Source organism: Trachemys scripta, chromosome 14 (assembly GCF_013100865.1).
Source record: "Trachemys scripta elegans isolate TJP31775 chromosome 14, CAS_Tse_1.0, whole genome shotgun sequence".
NCBI classification, from domain to species: domain Eukaryota; kingdom Metazoa; phylum Chordata; order Testudines; family Emydidae; genus Trachemys; species Trachemys scripta.
The window spans coordinates 6,458,689-6,478,226 of record NC_048311.1 but is presented as its reverse complement, the minus strand read 5'-3'; the positions used below and the strand labels follow the sequence as shown (position 1 = coordinate 6,478,226).

The 19,538-nt window shown below is 49.3% G+C and overlaps 2 protein-coding genes across 3 annotated transcripts in view; one reads left to right on the top strand and one right to left on the bottom strand.

Moving 5' to 3' along the window:
* The window catches only part of LOC117887172 (zinc finger protein 501-like), a 1,015,593-nt gene that overhangs the window by 115,667 nt on the left and 880,388 nt on the right, over positions 1-19,538 (top strand). The window lies entirely within an intron of this gene.
* LOC117887188 (zinc finger protein 34-like) overlaps positions 5,472-19,538 on the bottom strand; it is a 29,938-nt gene continuing 15,871 nt past the window's right edge. The window contains exons 2-3 of one of the 2 annotated variants that reach the window (XM_034789521.1): positions 10,778-10,894; positions 5,472-10,466 (exon numbers count right to left, since the gene is read on the bottom strand). In XM_034789521.1, the coding sequence (XP_034645412.1) occupies positions 9,505-10,466; positions 10,778-10,894 (1,079 nt within the window). In that variant the 3' untranslated portion in view covers positions 5,472-9,504. The remainder of the gene's footprint in view (positions 10,467-10,777; positions 10,895-19,538) is intronic. The other variant, XM_034789522.1, reaches the window with a different exon arrangement.

Here is a 19,538-nt window from a genome sequence, read left to right as displayed (position 1 = left end):
GCAAAGGTCTCAAAGCTGCTTTCCCTTTGTCCTGGGCCTTCCTCACCCTCTGACAGGGGTCACAGGATCGGCAATACTATTGGACAGTGGTAAAGATAGTAAAAATTCTGTAGCAGCCTTTGCCTGGTGCGCCGGATTCCCTGGTGCCCTGCGAGAGGGATGTCATGGACCAGGTAGCTTGTGGTGATACTTCTGGGGGACCACCGGCTGCCTCCTGATCCCTCAAGACTTCATTTCCCCTGGGGGAGCCCATTCTTGGTACAGGAACCCCTTCTCCTACAGGAACCTCTCCTGGCAACCTCTCCCCATGGTCTGTACCACACTGAGGTCAGCCAATTCCCTTAGCTTCCGCAAGGAGGAAACTTTCTGCAACTTGGCCTGGAACTCAGCGGCTGGGGAAAGGATGGGGACCTGCTCCCTCTCGCCGCTGGGTCTGATGCCACAGCCTCCCTGAGCCCTGTTCCTGGGCACTCCCTCCTCACCAGGGTAGGTTCCTGTGCCTCCAGTGAGGTACCCTCCCCAAGGTCAGGGTGTAGTGCCCCTCGCCGGCTCTGGCTACGGGTCACAACCAGGGCGTTCTGGGGGTTGGTTGGCCAATCCTCTAGGTCCCACCTCATCAACACCTCAGTGGGCAAATGGTGGTGCACCCCCACATCCTTGGGCCCCTCCTTGGCCCCCCATTTCAGATATACCTTCGCCACGGGCACCTTGAAGGGAGTCCTGCCCACCTCTGTCAGGGTCAGGTAGGTGTTGGGCATCACCCGATCTGGAGCTACAACCTCAGGCCGGGCCATTGTCACCTCCGCACCCGTATCCCAGTATCCATTGATCTTCCTCCCATCCACCTCCAGGGGAACAAGGTATATGCTCTGCAGGGAAAGCCCCGTGCCCATCCTGTAAATGGAGAACCTTGAGTCCAGAGCATCCAGCCCTCCAGAGGAGCTGGTCTGGGAGACTCCTCCTTCCTGAGCAGTTGGAAAGCTGTCAGCCACCCTTGCCTGGGAAACCTGCCCCTCCTCCGGCTGGGTCCCTACCCAGTTAACCCTGTGTGGGTTCGGTCTGCTCAGTCTGTCCTTGAGTCTGGGGCACGGGGTCCGTATGTGGCCTCTCTGGCCACAGTAAATAGCAGCTCATGTCCCATTGGTCCCCACGAGCGGGTCAGTTGGTCCTGACGCCAGATGTTCCCTTTGGGAGGGGGTTCTCCATATTCCCCCTTTGGGAGGTCCCATGGTGACTATCTCTCTCTGCATCATGGCGAGCCTGTTCCTTTGGGACTCCTCTCTGCCACCCCTTGACCAGCTCTTCACAAATTCGTTGGCCAGCTGCCCTGCGCATTGTGGGTCCTCTGGCTTTTTGTCCTCCAACCATAGCCTCAGGTCGGATGGGCACTGCTCATAGAGTTGCTCCAGTACGATTAGGTCAAGCAGGTCCTCCTTCATCTGGGTCCCATCTGCCTACTTGTGGGCATATCCCTGCATTCAGATGGCCAGTTGTAGATATGTGACCTCAGGGGTTTTATGCTGACTCCAGAACCTTTTATGCTGACTCCGGGAGTCAGTCCAAACTTGTGTAGCAGGGCCTTTTTGAATAGTTCATAGTCCCCTGCCCCTGCCCCTTCCATTCGGCTGTACATCACCATGGCTTTGGGGTCCAGTAAGGGGTGAGGAACCGGAGCCTGTCTGTCGGGTCAACGCTGTGCAGCTTGCAGGCATTCTCAAAGGCATGCAGGAACAGTCATCTTTGTCCTCCCCTTCCTTACGCTGGGCCAGGATGCACTTATCAAAGCTCCATGCAGTCCGGGGTCCACCCTCACTCACTGCAGTGGGGGGCTCTCTGCTCTTCAGCCTCGCCAGCTCCAGTTCATGCTGATGCTGTTTCTCTTTCTCATCCAGTTCATGCTGATGCTGCTTTTCCCATTCTTCCTGATCCTCCTGCAGTCCTGCTGCCTCAGCTCCAACTCTCTCAGTTTTAGCTCCCTTTCCCATTCCAGCCACCTCAGCTCCAGGGATGAGGAGCTCCACCAGGAGGAGCACCTGCTGGTCGCAGGGGTCACGGTGCCCTCGGTATTCACTGGGCTCCTCCCAGCACCTCCCCTGGGCATAGGAAGGAGGGGTCTCGGGATGCCCTCAGTAGCAGTCTGACCCCTCCCAGCTGGGACAGACCCCGGTGCCTGCCTTGCATCTGCCGGGCTGCTCCCTCAGAGACAGGGAATAGCTGCTCCGAGCAATCCTCCTCCTCCAGCTGGGCAATCAGCTGTTCTTTGGTGAGCTTCCCAATGTGCAGCCCCCTCTGCTGCACAGCTTGACCAGGTTGCTCTTAAGGCGCTTGTTATACATCTTCCCCTAGTGTGCCAGCCCTTCTCCAGGTTACCACCTCTCTCCCAGGGTCAAGCCGCAGACTCCTCTGCCCCTGAGATTGCTCGCCGCAGTCCCCAGGGGGACCCCATTATTGCAATAGTCCTTCTCACTGGTCACACACTCACAGGGGTTAAGCATAGCTCCTCCGTCTCCCGAAACCACTCCTCTCTGAATCTTCAGCACGCCTGGTCCCCGTCAATCCCTCTTTGTTTTACTGCTTCCCACTCACTTACTACAGGAAGCACCGACCAGGGGGTCCCAGTCACTTACTGCAGGAAGCGCCATCCATGGGGTGCAGTAGATCCCATCACTGCCACCAGTTGTCACAGAGTGTGGGGGAGTCAGGGCCCTGCACCCCCAGTTCCTGCGATTCACCGTGACTCGCAGCCAGCCAATAAAATGGAAGGTTTATTGGATGACAGGGACACAGTCCCAAACAGAACTTGTAGGTACAGCCAGGACCCCTCAATCAAGTCTCCAGGGAGCTTAGACCCCAGCTTTTGGGGCTCCCTCTGTTTCCCCAGCCTGCTCCAAACTGATAAACCCCTCCAGCAGTGTCCTCCAGCCCCCGCCCCCCAGCTCCTCCTCTGGCCTTTGTCCAGTTTCCCGGACAAAAGGTGTCACCTGGCCCCAACCCCCTCCTGGGCTCAGGTTACAGGCTCAGGTATCGTCACCCTGGTATCACATCACCAATGCAGACAGTCTCAATACAACTCCCACACAATATCCCCAGGTCAATCCCCTACTCCGTCACAGCATGTTAGCACCAGCAACAACAAATTCTGTCCAAATGCCCCTCCTTCAAATTTTACATAAAGTGTGAACCTCTCCACCACCACGAGTGTACAAACATGCCACTATCAGGGGACACAGGGGCATCTGGCCTTCCTTCATGTTCAGCCAGCCTTAACAAAAGTTCTGGGGTGTGCAAGCCATTATTTTGGCCTGCATTTTATGAGCTCTTTTTAAATTTTTACCCACCGGGGATTAGGGGCTTTTCCCACTTTTGTGGGGCCTGTTTGTTTGTTTTTTGTCCTTGCCTTTTTTTTTTTTTTTTTAAGGAGTCTTATTTGGGAGGGTTATTACTTTAAATGGAGTTGCTTCATGCGGAGCCACAGATCCTCTTATGACCATGAAAATAAATAGCAATTTTTGGGCCCAGTTCTTTTTTTTGTTAATGTATTACTTTTTTTAAAACTGTTTTTAAAGAAGTAATTAGGATTAGTAGCAAAGTTAATATTCCTATTGCTTGGTAATTATGTTTTTAAGGAGAGTAGAAATATTTTTAGCTGTGGAATTAACACAACTTTTAAAATAAAAAGCACACAAAAGAAAAAAAGCAGTGGAAGTTGTGTGGAGAAAGAAAAAAGCAGAAGCAACAAATCTAACAAACTAAAAGTAAGTGGGGCTTCATGGGCCAAAGCATCTGGAAACCCATAACCTGGTCCCTGTCTTGGCTCTGAGAGGAGAGTGCGGGTTGTCATCTGCTCTTGGAAATTAATATGCCTTTGGGCACCTGTGATAAAGTGTTTTTTTCCACTTGTTATGTTGCATGTGTCTCTTACTGTCCTATACTAATACTGTGTGTACCTCAGTTTCCCTGTGTAATGCACCAATGTCTATGTGGTGGGAATTGGGTGCGTCTTTTGCTGAGGTCCTTGGGGCAGGGGAGGCTGCCCAGCTGTCTCTAGGTGGTGGCCGATGCCCTTTTGTAACCTGAAGCCAGGAGGGGGAGACGACCAGGTGACTCTTTGCCTGGGAAGCAGGACAAAGACTGGAGGAGCAACAGGCATGTGGGAGGCCAGGCAGCAGGGTCCAGGGCAGTCTGCCTTAGTGACAGTATGCTCAGAAAGAGGAGGTATGCTACCACGGAGTCCTGACTGGCTTCATACAGAGTTATTCCTGAGCAGCGCCCTGATGACTCTGACAGCACCTTCTTTTTCAGGAGGCATCCCTACTTGGATAGCATAAGGGAGCCCTGCAAAATCCTCTGGGGCCATGCATTCCCTGATCAAGGCTACCACATCCACTGGAGTAAGACCAGGGGTGCCAGCTGTCCTTGCCAGCCATCCCAAGGCTGTGCTCCAGTTTAACAGGCCAACTACTTTCCCTATGGCTCTGACCTGGTCAGGAGAGAAGGGCCTGACCTCTACCCCATCTTCCCATCCTTGGGGACCAATCTTCCTTACCATGATGTTTACTGTGGAGGCTATAGTTGGAGGCTTCTGCAACTCTTCAAGTGTATCAAGCAAGGGACCATACGGCAGCCTGGATGGGCCCAGGGGAAAGGGACGCTCATGTGGATCATTGCTCTCATAATTATAATAAAAATGATGGAATTTGAGTCTCCTTTGACCCATCTCCCCTCCCCAGACTGCTACTTCCTTTAATTGCAGCCACTATTCCCTTCTGCTCTCCCAATTTGGCTCCAACAGCATAACTTTGTTTCTTACATTCCCCGGGATTTGCCTGGGTCTTATTCTGGGAATCCTTCAGTAAAACTCTAACAGTGCCTCCACTTTCCATTGTTTGCTGTTTTAATTCAAATACCTCCTGCTTCAGCCTGTCACTCTTTCACTGTCACACATCTGCTTCTGCAGTGCCACTACCTTTGCTGACTGAGTCAGGTTTATTGCCCAGAGGGTGTTTGACTCGGCCTTCAGGCTGGCTTCTTTTTAATTTTAATCTTATTTATTTTTTAAATTTTTGCTTTTAATTAATGTATTTATAATTGCTACTCTCTGCTTACAGAGCTGCAGGAATGCCCAGGGCCAGCGAAGATTCCAGGCTTCCAAAGACCATTATCATGTTCCTCTGCAAAATCAGTCAAGCTGTTTTCTAAAACCATTTTGAGGAAAATGGTTCTCTCTTTCTTTCTAGATGTTCCCTTTCCTTCTGACATTTTTTTCATTCAACCAGGCTACCAGCCTGAGCCCTGAGTCCTACTAACACAATGTATCCATAAATGAACTCTCAGACTAGGACACAGAAAAATTACAGATAGCTATCCTGCCCTGCTCCCCTCTACTCTTGCATAGCAAACCCTTTGTAATGTTAGGCTCTGGTAGAGGCCTCCCTACGGGATGGGGGAGCAGGCAGATAGCGCACACAGTGTTGGTATATAAGACTCTAAATACCTTTATGGATTACAATATAAACCTCATTCACTCCACATTCACACCCCTTTCATACTACACAGAGTCCAAAGATCAGAACGATATCCCGATGGCCAGTCGAAATTCAGTCCGATCACAAGGTGTGGGCAGCCAACGTTACACGCCTCTTCTTTATCAGGGCTCTGGATCAATGTCTGACTCCAAATTTCAGATATGTCAGGCAACTGTTTATAGGTCAGTCATCAGCTCTTTGTCTCTGTTTACTAAGCCTTTTATCCATAACTCCAGGAAAACTGTTCCGGGCAGGCCACCATAATCCAAGACATTCCATTTCCTCTTATGGACATGACAAACTTATTTAACACTGACCAGTCCTTGACCGCTTGTTACCTTAAATCCTCGCTTCAGTTGCAACACATACCTCACGTACTCATGTCAAGCACACAGCATTCACACTAGGCCTCCACGGCCTATAGTGTATTACAATATATATGACTTATATCCCACCAGTACCAGTCATCCCTTCCTCTCCACCACTCCTGGCTGACTCACCAAATCTGTTACCCAGGGGTTGCAGAAGCCAAAGCTGTGGTAAATTAACTGTTTCTTTCCAGGTGGTGTCAGGAATACATCAATGGGGACTAAGCTCCTCGAATTGACAAATGATTGATACAGACCAGAGTGCTTTTTAAAAAAAAATTAGGTTTTAAGCATATAAACAGACATATATGCTATAGCAATAGGTTTAGAGAATTCCAAACATTATAGTTACCCAAAGTCTGAGATGGTTTCGAGTGATTAACAGTCAGCCTTCCGGGGGCCCTCCTTCTGTCCAGTTGCTGGGGAGTTTAGGTGTCAGGTCCTTGCCCGAAGAAAACCTCCCTTGGACTGTCCCAAAGTATATTTTTTGCTTAATTTTTTATAGCTTACTTAAACAAAGCACATAACTCATAGTGATGCCTAGTGGATCACCATAGGAACCCCTAGTGGGTCACTAATTCTTTTAGTTTTAGCAAATTTATTATTTTTTATTAAAGCATTTTTAGTTATAATAAAAGTTATATGTTAGGAGCACTTAAACCCAAGGTCAGCTGTTTAAACACACCTTTTATGGTACATTAACTTTTTGTCCTATTCTGATTAGCAAAACTGTAAAAACGCAGCTATAAATTATTCCTAGCTATGTAATATTTGGTTTTCCACTACCAATGGCTGGACACACAAAATAGCTAATTCCAGTAATGTCAAGTTTAATTCTCCCCACAACACCATGACTGCTTACTTTGCTTAAGAGCGTTTAGTGAGGGACCTTATCAAAGGCATTTTGAAAGTGTAAGTTTACTGTATCCACTGGATCATGCTTGTCTACATGTTTATTGACCCCCTCAAAAAAATCTAATAGATTGGTGAGGCATCATTTCTCTTTATAAAAGACAAGTTGATTCTTCTCCAAAAAATCATGTTCATCTATGTGTCTGGTAACTCTGTTCTTTTATGGTTTTAACCAATTTCCCTGGTCCTGATGTTAGGCTTGCCTATGTGTAATGTCTGAGATTGCCTCTGGAGCCTTTTTAAAAAATTGGCATCATGGTAGCCGTTCTCCAGTCATCTGTTACAGAACCTGATTTCAATGATAGGTTCCATACGGCAGTTAGTAATTCTGCAATTTCATATTTTAGTTCCTTCAGAACTCTTGATCAGGAGTGTGATTTACTCAAAGTTGGTGGGCACAAACAAAGATCTCTGAAGTAATTGCCAGTTTTGAGAGAATGCAGTCTCCAAACTACACAGGGACCACAGATAGGCTGCAAGGAGCACATGAGTACATAAATTGCAAAGGGTACTACCCCATTGTTATGCAGGCCTTTGTTAACCACAGAGGCTGATTTATGGATGCCAATGTGGACTGCTGCAGAGCACAGCTCTACCAGTCAGTATTATTTGCAGTACAACTGTATAGGGGGATTCAAACACTATGTTCTGGGTACTGGCTGGGCGTTGCCATGTTGGATGGATCAAGCCTCTCTACACCTGCTCTGCTTTCCCCACCCTGCCATACAGCATGCTCAAAATGGCATCGACACCAGAGACTTTTAATGGGTTTATTTCCCTAAAAGTATCAAATCCCACAACCATCAGCGCAACGTGCCACCCAAGATTCTGGTCTGCCTGGTGCTCTCTCTCCCACCTGGTCCACTGGTGTCCTCCCTCCTCCCCTTTCCAAGAAAATGGCATTGTAGTATTTCAGAAAAAAAAAAGATTGCAGATACAGAAAGAATAAAGGCAATAGAAAATGTCCTTTGGCTCACAATGTGATCAGCCACCTGCATATCTTCCAGATGTGTCCACTACCTTTTTAAACAAGGCACTTCTGTGCCTATGGAGACTGCTTCAGGGTAACATCCTCCTTGCTTCAGGGTAACAGCCTGTAGAGTTGCACCCATAGTTACTATCCTAACCCCTGCTCCCAAGGAAAAGCATAGAAAAAGGAAAGGACATGCAGGAAAGGAAAGGACATGCTGCAGAGGTCGTGCTGAAGAACATGCGACAAGGAGCCAAATTTGCATGTGTGCAAGTGATATGCTGAGGCATCTTTATCTTGATGCAACTTGCATCGACCAAAGTTTGTACTGTAAACATGGCCCTAGTATCAAATACTTCACTGAATTTATACTTGGTTAACTCGATTTAAAACTCTAACTTGACTTGATATTAAAACTTTTAAACAAAAAATGAAACTGGACAAAACTAGATAGAGTGGATGGGACAATGGAATTTAAATCAGTGTCAACTTAACAAAATCTAGCAAAATCATTAATATTCTGAGGCTAAGCCTGATTCTTAAATGAAATTCACAGTCATATGATTACTACAGCTTGAAATTCAGACATCTCTAGCTGAAAATGGTTAGAATAATGCATACAAAAGTTGGGGTACATGAACTACCAATTCTTCCTGGTTCAAAGCAAGAAAGTCACAAATAAACCATTGTCCTGGCTCAGTGCCCAGAGCCAAGTTGGGACATCACATTGACAACCAAAGTCAGAGCAGTAGAAGTGTTTCTCTCTTGTGTGGATTCTCCTATGTCTAACAAGGTCTGAGCTCTGACTGAAGCTTTTCCTGCAGTCAGGGCAGTTATAGAATCTCGCTCTTGTATGTAGTATCTGATGTTTTATAAAGTATGAGCTCCAACTGAACCTTTTCCTGCTGTCAGAGCAGTTATAGGGTTTCTGTCCTACGTGAAGTCTCTGGTGTGAGTTGAGGTGTGAGCATTCACTGAAGCTTCTCTCGCAGTCAGAGCAGTTGAAGGGTTTTTCTCCTGGTTGGATTATATGATATCTGTTAAGATTTGAGCGCTGACTGAACCTTTTCCCACAGTCAAGGCAGTTAAAGGGCTTCTCGCCTGTGTGCGATCTCTGATGTTCAATAAGGTATCAACTCTGATTAAACTTTGTTCCGCAGTCAGAGCAGCTATTGGCAATGTTCCTTCTAATATTTTACATCCATGTGGGGAATGAATTTTGTTATATGCATCAATATGGAGGTGGTGTGTGGTGGAGGTGGGGTCTGAGCGGTTCAGAGAGTGTGTGTGTGTGGGGGGGTGGGGCTCAGGGCTACGGCAGAGAGTTGTGGTGCATGGGAGTGAGGGGTCTGGCTGGAGATGCGGGCTTTAGGGTGGGGCTGTGGATAAGGGGTTTGGGATGCAGGAGGGGGCTCAGGGCTAGGGCAGAGGGTTGGGGTGTAGGGGGTGAGGGCTCTGGCTGGGGGTGCAGGCTCTGGTGTGGGGCCAGAGATGAGGGGTTTGGCGTGCAGGCTGCCCCAAGGAAAAAGGACTCCCCCAGCCCTCTCTTGCCGCACCAGCCCGGGTCCAGGGGAGAGTGCCTCTCCGTCTCTCCCCATCCGCGATCGCTCTGGGGTGGAGGGAGAGGCACCTCTCAACCATCCACGATAGCTCCTGGGGTTGGGGCCGGGGGAGAGGGGCCTCTCCCCACCTGGGCAGCCCTTGATAGCCTGCTGCGCAGCCCTGCAGCTTAGAGGGAACTTAGGTTATAGGGTTTCTGTCTTGTGTGAATTTTCTGATGTGCAATAAGGTGTGAGCTTTCACTGAAGCTTTTCCCGCAGTCAGAGCAGTTATAGGGTTTCTCTCTTGTATGTAGTATCTGATGTTTAATAAGGTATGAGTTTCGACTGAACCTTTTCCCGCAGTCAGAGCAGTTATAGGGTGTCTCTCTTGTATGTATTATCTGATGTTTAATAAGGTATGAGTGCCGAGTGAACCTTTTCCTGCAGTCAGAGCAGTTATACGGTTTCTTTCCTGTGTGGATTGTACGATGACTGTTAAGATTTGAGCGCCGACTGAAGCTTTTCCCACAGTCAGAGCAGTTGAAGGGGTTCTCACCTGTGTGGATTCTCCTATGTCTACCAAGGTCTGAGATCTGACTGAAGCTTTTCCTGCAGTCAGGGCAGTTATAGGGTTTCTCTCCTGTGTGGATTCTCCTATGTCTAACAAGGTCTGAGCTCTGACTGAAGCTTTTCCCACAGTCAGGGCAGATATAGGGTTTCTCTCTTGTATGTCGTCTCTGATGTTTAATAAGGTATGAGCTCCGACTGAAGCTTTTCCCACAGTCAGAGCAGTTGAAGAGCATCTCTCCTGTGTGGGTTCTCTGATGTTCAATAAGACTTGAGTGCTGATGGAAGCTTTTCCCGCAGTCACTGCAAGTGGAATGTCCCTCTTGATGGGGGATTTTCTGTTGATCAGTTTCTTTGTTTCTTTTCATCCCTCTGCTCCTGTGAGAGGCTTTACCCCGTCCCTCCCCTGGATGGTTTCCCTGCTGCCTTTCTGGCTTGCGCTGACTCTTACAGGTTTCTCGCTGCTCAGGACTCTGGGAAATATGCCCCTCAGATCTTCCCAATAACATCCCACACGGTACCACTTGCTCAGGACCTTCCTGCTGAAGACTTTCCTCGCTGTTCTCATTCACCATCCCCTGCCCTGTGGGACAGAGAGATAATCCAGACAGGAGTCATTCTCTGTACTGGAGGGAAAGAAAATTCTGAAAGGGAAACAGGAAAAGGGGGGAACACACCCAAATAACAGCTGGGGAGGTTGAAATATCATGAGCTGAGTTCATCCTCCTTCCTCAAAACCCTGCCCCAGAGGAGAGAATCCATCTTTCCTCCACATCCTCTCACTGGAGATGAAGACAGGCTGAAGGGTCACATACACTTGATTAAAATGCACAAGTGACATCTGCTATGAGGACACAGTAATTGGTTTCTGAGTCAGTTTAGCTGATTCCTCACCTGTGTGGGTGTCGCTGATGATCTCCCCTTTCTCACAGCCCTGGAGAACTGAGACTCGCAGCTCCTCCCCTCGCTCCACCCAGGAGATCACATTAGGTTTGGAAATTGGAAATTCTGCTTGGGAAACAATTAATCAAGTGTTGATTATGTTCATTAAGGTCAGTCCTATTACTACTTCCAGACCCAGTATCTCAGTCACCCACCCAGAGAGGCTCCTTCCCCATCTTACAGAGACAGGGCTATATATCATACAAGATCCCATGACACACTCATCTGGAGTAAAGGCGCATCACCTCTGCCTCGGGAATGCCCCAGCTTATTCCCCGGGAGAGCTGAGCGCTCTGCTACACTCTAGGGTACAACTAAATCTCCATTATGGAACGTTCCATTCCCCATATCCCAGGCCAGAACAGGAACACATTACTTAAAGCTCCTGTGAGGGCTTGTAGGTCTGAAACCGAGGCCCATAGGCAGTGCTCAGACTGCAGCTGCCACCTGGCAGATCACTTAGAACTTGCAGCGAAAGGATCTAGCAGAGTTCTAGCTCCTCAAGGGCTTTGTTCACAAAGCTTCTGAGGCCTTGTCTACACTACGAGAGTAGTTCGAATTTACTTGCATCGAATTTTTGGAATCGATATTGCAAAGTCGAACGTCTGTGTCCACACTAAGGACAGTAATTCGACTTTGTGAGTCCACACTAACGGTGAAAGCGTCGACATTCGAAGCAGTGCACTGTGGTCAGCTATCCCACAGTTCCCGCAGTCCCCTCTGCCCATTGGAATTCTGGGTGTAGCCGGCAATGCCTTCTGGGTAACAAAATGTGTCGAGGGTGCTTTTGGGTAACTGTCGTCATCCGTCCATCACTCCCGCCCTCCCTCCCTGAAAGCGCCGGCGGGAAATCAGTTCGCGCACTTTTCCAGTCATTGACAGCGCGGATGCCACAGCACTGCGAGCATGGAGCACGCTGCGACCATCGCTGCAGTTGTGGCCGCTCTCAACGCCTCGCAGCTTATCATACACCTTTCCCTGAGGCAGATGCAGAAAAGTCAGGCGAGGAGGCTACGGCACCGCGGTGATGTCCTGAAGTCTGAGAGTAGCACAGACCTCTCAGAAAGCAGGGGACCCAGCGCCGAGGACATCACGATGGCAATGGGTCATGTTGATGCCGTGGAACGGCGATTCTGGGCACGGGAAACAAGCACTGAGTGGTGGGACCGCATAGTGCTGCAGGTCTGGGATGAATCCCAGTGGCTGCGAAACTTTCGCATGCGGAAGGGAACTTTCCTGGAACTTTGTGAGTTGCTGTCCCCTGCCCTGAAGCGCAATGACACCCGGTTGCGAGCTGCACTGAGTGTACAGAAGCGAGTGGCCATAGCCCTCTGGAAGCTTGCAACGCCAGACAGCTACCGGTCAGTCGCGAACCAGTTCGGGGTGGGCAAATCTACCGTGGGGGTTGTTGTGATGCAAGTAGCCAAGGCAATCGTTGATGTACTGCTGCCAAAGGTAGTGACCCTGGGAAACGTGGAGGCGATCATAGATGGCTTCGCAGCGATGGGATTCCCAAACTGCGGTGGGGCCATAGATGGAACTCACATCCCTATTCTGGCACCGGACCACCAAGCCACCCAGTACATTAACCGAAAGGGCTATTTTTCCATGGTGCTGCAAGCACTGGTGGACCACAGGGGACGTTTTACCAACATCTACGTGGGATGGCCGGGCAAGGTTCATGACGCTCGTGTTTTCAGGAACTCTGGTCTGTTTAGACGGCTGCAACAAGGTATTTACTTCCCGGACCACAAAATAACTGTTGGGGATGTGGAGATGCCTATAGTCATCCTCGGGGACCCAGCCTACCCGCTAATGCCCTGGCTCATGAAGCCCTATACTGGCGCCCTGGACACTGAAAAAGAACTCTTCAACTACCGGCTGAGCAAGTGCAGAATGGTGGTGGAGTGTGCTTTTGGCCGTCTCAAGGGGAGATGGAGAAGCTTACTGACTCGCTGTGATCTCAGCGAAACCAATATCCCCATTGTTATAGCAGCTTGCTGTGTGCTCCACAATCTCTGTGAGAGCAAGGGGGAGACCTTTATGGCGGGGTGGGAGGTTGATGAAAATAGCCTGGCTGCTGATTACGCTCAGCCAGACAGCCGGGCGATTAGAAGAGACCTGCGGGAAGCGCTGTGCATCCGGGAGGCTTTGAAAGCAAAGTTCCTGAGTGAGCAGGGTAACCTGTGACTTTTAAGTTTGTGTACAGAGAAGCTGAACCTGCCCCCGTTTCTTTACCCAGTTAATGTTGACTATCCTACCCAGTTACATACCCCCTTCACCCCCTTCCAACACACGTTTCGAAATAAAAATAGTTCTACTTTGTTAATGCACACCGTTTTTTTTAATACTGTTTTCGCGGGAATTTTTTAAAACTGGGACGCAGACTGTGGTGCGGAGCGGGTGTAGTGTAGTGACGCGAATGAAGCTTCTAAACTCAAGGATTGACGGGCTCCGCTGCGGTGGGATGGTTGTTTCAACGGAGCCTGTCACCCCTCCTGATCGGGACTGTGTGTATGGGGGGGCTATGTGACTTTGTGGCAGGGGGAGGACGATTACAGATCCCCTGCTGCATGGCTCTGTGATCCTGCATAAGGACTGCCGCTTAAGATCTGTAACTGCCCTCCCCCGCCACAAAGTCACAGAGCAACCCACCCCCCACCACATAACATGAAAACAACCTCCCAGACTAACCAGGGTAACTAGTCACTGCATCACTGCACTGTGTATGTGCCCTGCTGCTGTGCCTGCCCCCGCCTATGTACCCTGCCAAAGGTGACTGTCCTGTCCAATTACCAACCCCCTTTCCCCTCCTCCTCCAAAAGAACATGATTGAAACAGTAGTTAACATGAACGTATTTTTTATTATCAACTACACATGGAACTGGGAGGTGAAACTTGGACGGGGGCTTGTGTCAGGCGGGAAGGAAAGAACTTTTCAAGTTTTGGGGAATGAGAGCCTTCTGCTACTAGAGCTCTCTGCAGGGGTGGAGTGAGAGTTAGCAGGGACTCTGCCGCCTCTCCTTCTTTGCACTTTGGGTGAGGTGGGTATGGGACTTGGTGGCGGGGGAGGGCGGTTAGAGATGGACTGCAGCGGGGCTCTGTCCTCCTGCCTCCGTTCCTGCAGAACATCCACAAGGCGCCGGAGCGTGTCTGTTTGCTCCCTCAGTAGTCCAAGCAGCGTTTGAGTCGCCTGCTGGTCTTCCTGCCGCCACCTCTCCTCCCGATCCATGTTTGCTTGCTGCATTTGGGTCAATTTCTCCCGCCACTGGGTCTGCTGTGCTGCCTGGGCTTGGGAACAGGCCATAAGTTCAGAGAACATGTCCTCCCGTGTCCTCTTCTTCCTATGCCTAATCTTCGCTAGCCTCTGGGAGTGTGATGCCAGGCTAGGTTGTGAGACAGTCGCAGATGTGGCTGTGGGAATGGGAAAAAGGGAGTGAATTCCTCAGAAAGATAAATGTAGTTGTGAACCAAGAACATAGTCTTTCTCTGTGAACAAGACCATGCACAGCACCTATCACATGCGCACTCAGCACAAGGTCGAATTCTCGGCCTTCGCATTCAGTGCCTGGGGTCTTCCACAGCACATTTGAGAAGCGGGGCAGCACAACGGAATTTCTGTTGCAGGCAGACATGGTAAGCCGTAGACTTGTGGCAGTTTAAAACTTTTATATTACCACTGGCCTCATTTCACATTTAAAGCAATGTCAGTACCTGCTGCCAGCAATCCGGCAAGCGGGAACTCTGCCCCTGTCCCACCCCCTCGCGGCTGTCCCCAGGAACGATCCCTTTCGGCAGCCCCTCTCCCGCCTCCACCGCGTGGCTGCAAACCAGCGGTTACAGTTCTGTAAAGGAACGAGCAAGCAGTCCCAACACTAACATTCCCCTACCTAATTCAAAGCAGGTCACCATGGGCGACATCACCCTGATGAGGATCTCTGACAGCGAGAGAGAGAGAATGCTCCGGGAAAGCCTCCAAAGACCAGGGCCGTATGCCGCCCTGCTGTGCAGAGCAATGATTCCCGAGTACTTGATAGTCTCGTGGCGCGGCAACGTGTCGTACTTCGGAGGACCCAATAAGGCCGCTCTCCCCAGGAACCTCATGCAACGGCTTTCCAATTACCTCCAGGAGAGCTTCATCGAGATGTCCCGGGAGGATTACTGCTCTATCCCTGCACATATAGACCGCATTTTACTCTAGCTGCAGTAGCAGGGACTAAACAGTAGAGCGGCTTGGGCAGGACAATCACGGAAAACCGGACATTGCTAGATTTTTTTTCAAAACTTGCACTGCCCATGACTGAACCGTTAAGTGCCTAGGGCAAACTAATCATGAACAACCCATTCTTTTAATTGTTAATATTCCTGTTCTGTTAAAAATAAATGTTTAGATGTTTACAACACTTACTGGATGATCCTTCACCAGATTCTGTGTCCGGGGTAACGGCTGGGGAGGGTTGGTAGGGGATCTCTGTAAGGGTGATGAAGAGATCCTGGCTGTCGGGGAAATCAGCGTTGTGAGCGCTGCCGACTGCCTCGTCCTCCTTATCTCCTTCCTCATCTTCCCCGTCCGCTAACATGTCCGAGGAACCGGCCGTGGACAATATCCCATCCTCAGAGTCCACGGTCAGTGGTGGGGTAGTGGTGGCGGCCGCACCGAGGATGGAATGCAGTGCCTCATAGAAACGGGATGTCTGGGGATGGGATCCGGAGCGTCCATTTGCCTCTTTGGTCTTCTGGTAGCCTTGTCTCAGCTCCTTGATTTTCACGCGGCACTGCGTTACATCCCGGCTGTATCCTCTCTCTGACATGTCTTTAGAGATCTTCTCATAGATCTTTGCATTCCGTTTCTTGGAGCGCAGCTCAGAAAGCACGGACTCATCGCCCCACACAGCGATGAGATCCAATACTTCCCGATCAGTCCATGCTGGGGCCCTCTTTCTATTCACAGACTGCACGGCCATCACTGCTGGAGAGCTCTGCATCGTTGCCAGTGCTGCTGTGATCGCCACGATGTCCAGACAGGAAATGAGATTCAAACTGGCCAGACAGGAAAAGGAATTCAAATTCAAATTTTCCCGGGGCTTTTCCTGTGTGGCTGGTCAGAGCATCCGAGCTCGTACTGCTGTCCAGAGCGTCAACAGAGTGGTGCACTGTGGGATAGCTCCCGGAGCTATTAGCGTCGATTTCCATCCACACCTAGCCTAATTCGACATGGCCATGTCGAATTTAGCACTACTCCCCTCGTCGGGGAGGAGTACAGAAGTCGAATTAAAGAGACCTCTATGTCGAACTAAATAGCATCGCAGTGTGGACGGGTGCAGGGTTAATTCGATGTAATGGCGCTAACTTCGACATAAACGCCTAGTGTAGACCAGGCCTGAGTGGCATGGCTAGCCCCACTCTTTGGCTTGGATGCACTATTCAATCCAGAAGGAGAGAGAGAAAGTTGTCTGAGGAACTAGGTGAATCCTTGGCTGGCTGCTTCAGACCCTGCCTATGCTCCAGAGTCCTGAACTCCTTACTGCCTGTGCCTGGGTGGGACCCTCCATCTGCCCACAATAGCTGCTGCTCCCGCAGCTGGCCATGGTGGTGTTTGGCTGTGCTGATCCGGGGGGGGGGGGGGGGGGGTGGCTATTGTTGCAGCTGAGCTCCCCCTCTGCTGCCTTGGTTCTACTCTGCCAAGAGCAGCAGCAGCAGTCTCTTTCTGTTGTTTCCCAACCATCCTCTGGTGCCCATTTCCCCACCTCCTTCACCTTTGTCTGGGTGAGGTAGCTCAGTCACACCCCTCTTGGATGGACAGAATCTACCTTGGCTTGGCTGGAATGATTTAATTGGGGACGGTCCTACTTTGAGCAGGGGATTGGACTAGATGACTTCCTGAGGTCTCTTCCAACCCTAATATTCTATGATTCTACGTTTCACATTTTCATATCTTCTGGGCCCATTCACCCAGATCCCTTCTCAGACCTAAGTTCCCTCTAAGCTGTGTGGCCACACAGCTGCCTATTAAGCCCTGCGCACGGGCTCAGGGCTGCAGAGGGGAGAGGCACCCCTCCTCGCCGGCCCCGACGCAGACCTTCCCCGGACTTGCCACGGCCAGGGGAGAGGAACCCCTCCCTCGGCCAGCCCAGGCCCGCCGGAGTGAGGAGCCCCTCCCTCGGTCCAGCCCAGCCCTGCCAGAGCTGCTGCAACTGAGGATAGACACCTCTGCCCCCAAGCTGCTGCAGCGAGAGAGGGCTGGGAGGAGTCCTCTCTCCCCACCACAGCCCCGGGGCAGCCTGCACCCCAAATCCCTCATCCCTGGCCCCAATCCAGAGCCCACCCCCCTACACCCCAACCCTCTGCCCCAGCCCTGAGTCCCCTCCTGAACCCCAAACCCTTCATCCCCATCCCCACCCCAGAGCCCGCAGCCCCAGACAGAGCCCTCATCCCCCTACATCCCAATCCTCTGCCCCAGCCCTGAGCCCCCTCCCACACTCCAAACCCTTCGGCCTCACCCCCACCACATGAATTTTGTTATGTGCACCAATATGAAGGTTCTGTGTCACACATCACCTCTATATTGGTGCACATAACAAAATTCATTCTGCACATGGATGTAAAAAATTAGAGGGAGCAATGTCTCGGACCATCATTTAGTCCTTGGGAAGGTCCCCCTGTGACATTATATGATTAAAATATGACCATGTAAATCATTCTTGCTACCACTGTTATACAACTGCAACAAATCTTATGCAAAGTATGTCATGTGAGGTGTCAATGGAAAAGTTATGATTTGCGGACTATGATTATCCTGTTTGTATGTGTATATCATTTTTGTATCTCAAGTTATAATATTATCTATGTACTTCTATTTCAAATGTGTTTGCTCTTGTGGTAACACCCACAAGGTAGTTTATATCTAGTCTAGCCCGCACATTGTGAATAGAGTATTTAGGTTGATGGCCTATCAACAAAAAACATGGACCATGGAAAAAGCTCATCCACACCTGATGGACTTTCCTATGGACGTTTCAGACAAACTATGGGTAATGCCTGCCATGACTCATCGAAGCATGCAAGGGCATTTGACCAGTTCATGAGATACTAACTAGCATCCTGTGCCTGTACTTTTCAACTCACTACACTAGGGGCTTTGCTTGAAACAATGAGTTTCACTCCACATGGCAGAAGCTACAAAAGGCCCTAGAAACATCTTCATTTTTCTGCTTTCCTGCTCTGATCTCTGGACTATGGACTTATACTAATGGGAGCATTCTAACCAAAGGACTGAGGACCTTCCAATCTTTTGGAAGGAAGCAGAGACTTAAACAAGCCAGCAGTTTATGCCATCACTGCTTCAAACCTGATACAAGAACTTTGCAATGTGTGTATGTATTTGATTCCGTTAACCGATTTTAATTCTCACCTCTTTCTCATATAAATAAACCTTTAGATATTAGATACTAAAGCATTGGCAGCAATGTGATTATGTGTAAGATCTGAGTTATATATTGACCAGGGTACATGGCTGGTCCTTTGGGATCGGAAGAATCCTTTGATTGATGAAATTGGTTTTAAATAGCCACTCGTCATCATTAAGTCTAGCGTCGTTTGGGTGTTGAAACAAGGACTGGAATATCTAAGGAGGCTGCCTTTCTGACTTCTTGTTAGCCAGTGTGGTGAGACAGAAGTTTGTTTTTGTTGCTGGTGTGGTATATGTTATGGAAGAACCACCATCAGTTTTGTGGTGTGTCTCTCCTACTTCTTAGCAGTTCGTCCTGAATTTGGTATTCTCAGTTGTGACCCACGGAGGCACAGTTTTGGTAGAATCCATGGAACCAGGTCAATTAAACTTTGGATCAGAACCCCATGCTATTCAAAAATTTGAAATTTTATATTGAGAGTTTTGGTGGTTAAAGAGTAATTACAATGAGTAAGCAACGATCATATGAGGGGCCTGACAAAAAAACCCTGGAAGATTTGTGCTCCCGAAAAGCTTTATCCTTTAAGAAGAAAGCCACAGATCAAGAACTGAAAAATCTGCTAAAGGACTTTGACCAGAAAGAGGGTAACCAACACTGCCACCTTTTATGTAAATGCTGTTACTGTGAGCTCAGAAGGAGGTAACCATAAATTGTTCCAATGGTATGTATGTGGGTGGCAATAGGAAATTCCTAAAGAGTGTAAAAATCAATGGTAAAAGCTGTTTAGGGCAAGTTACAGCTTCTAACATCACTCTAGTTTAAGCAGATCTTGTCAAAGAGGAAGATTATTTACCAGATAAGAGTGTAAATATTGTAATCCTCTATGAGTTTAATGTGAGTGTGCCTTTAGCCAGAACCCTCCTGAAATGGAATGGTAGTAAACATGAAGTTATAGTTGGTGTAAGGAATTTATTGCCTACAGATCTTTTAACTTGGGATGACATTAAAGCTTTATTCAAATCAAGTTAATATCATGAACCAGTCACAGAAGAAGTATTAAGGTATGCCCTGTGCCTTACCTGCTACCAGTGTGGAGAGTTGTGACCAGGAAGGGAATGATCCTAAGCATGTGTCGATTGGTTTGTGGGTGCAGAAGCGGCAGAAGATAGAGAGACTCACCTGTGCCCTGTTACATGTGCGGGCTTGTCTCGGATCCTGAGCTAACGGACGTGGTTGGCGGCCTGATGGAAGAGACCCTGCAATGGCTTGTAAAACAGCGAGAACAGATGCAGAAGGCCCTGCAA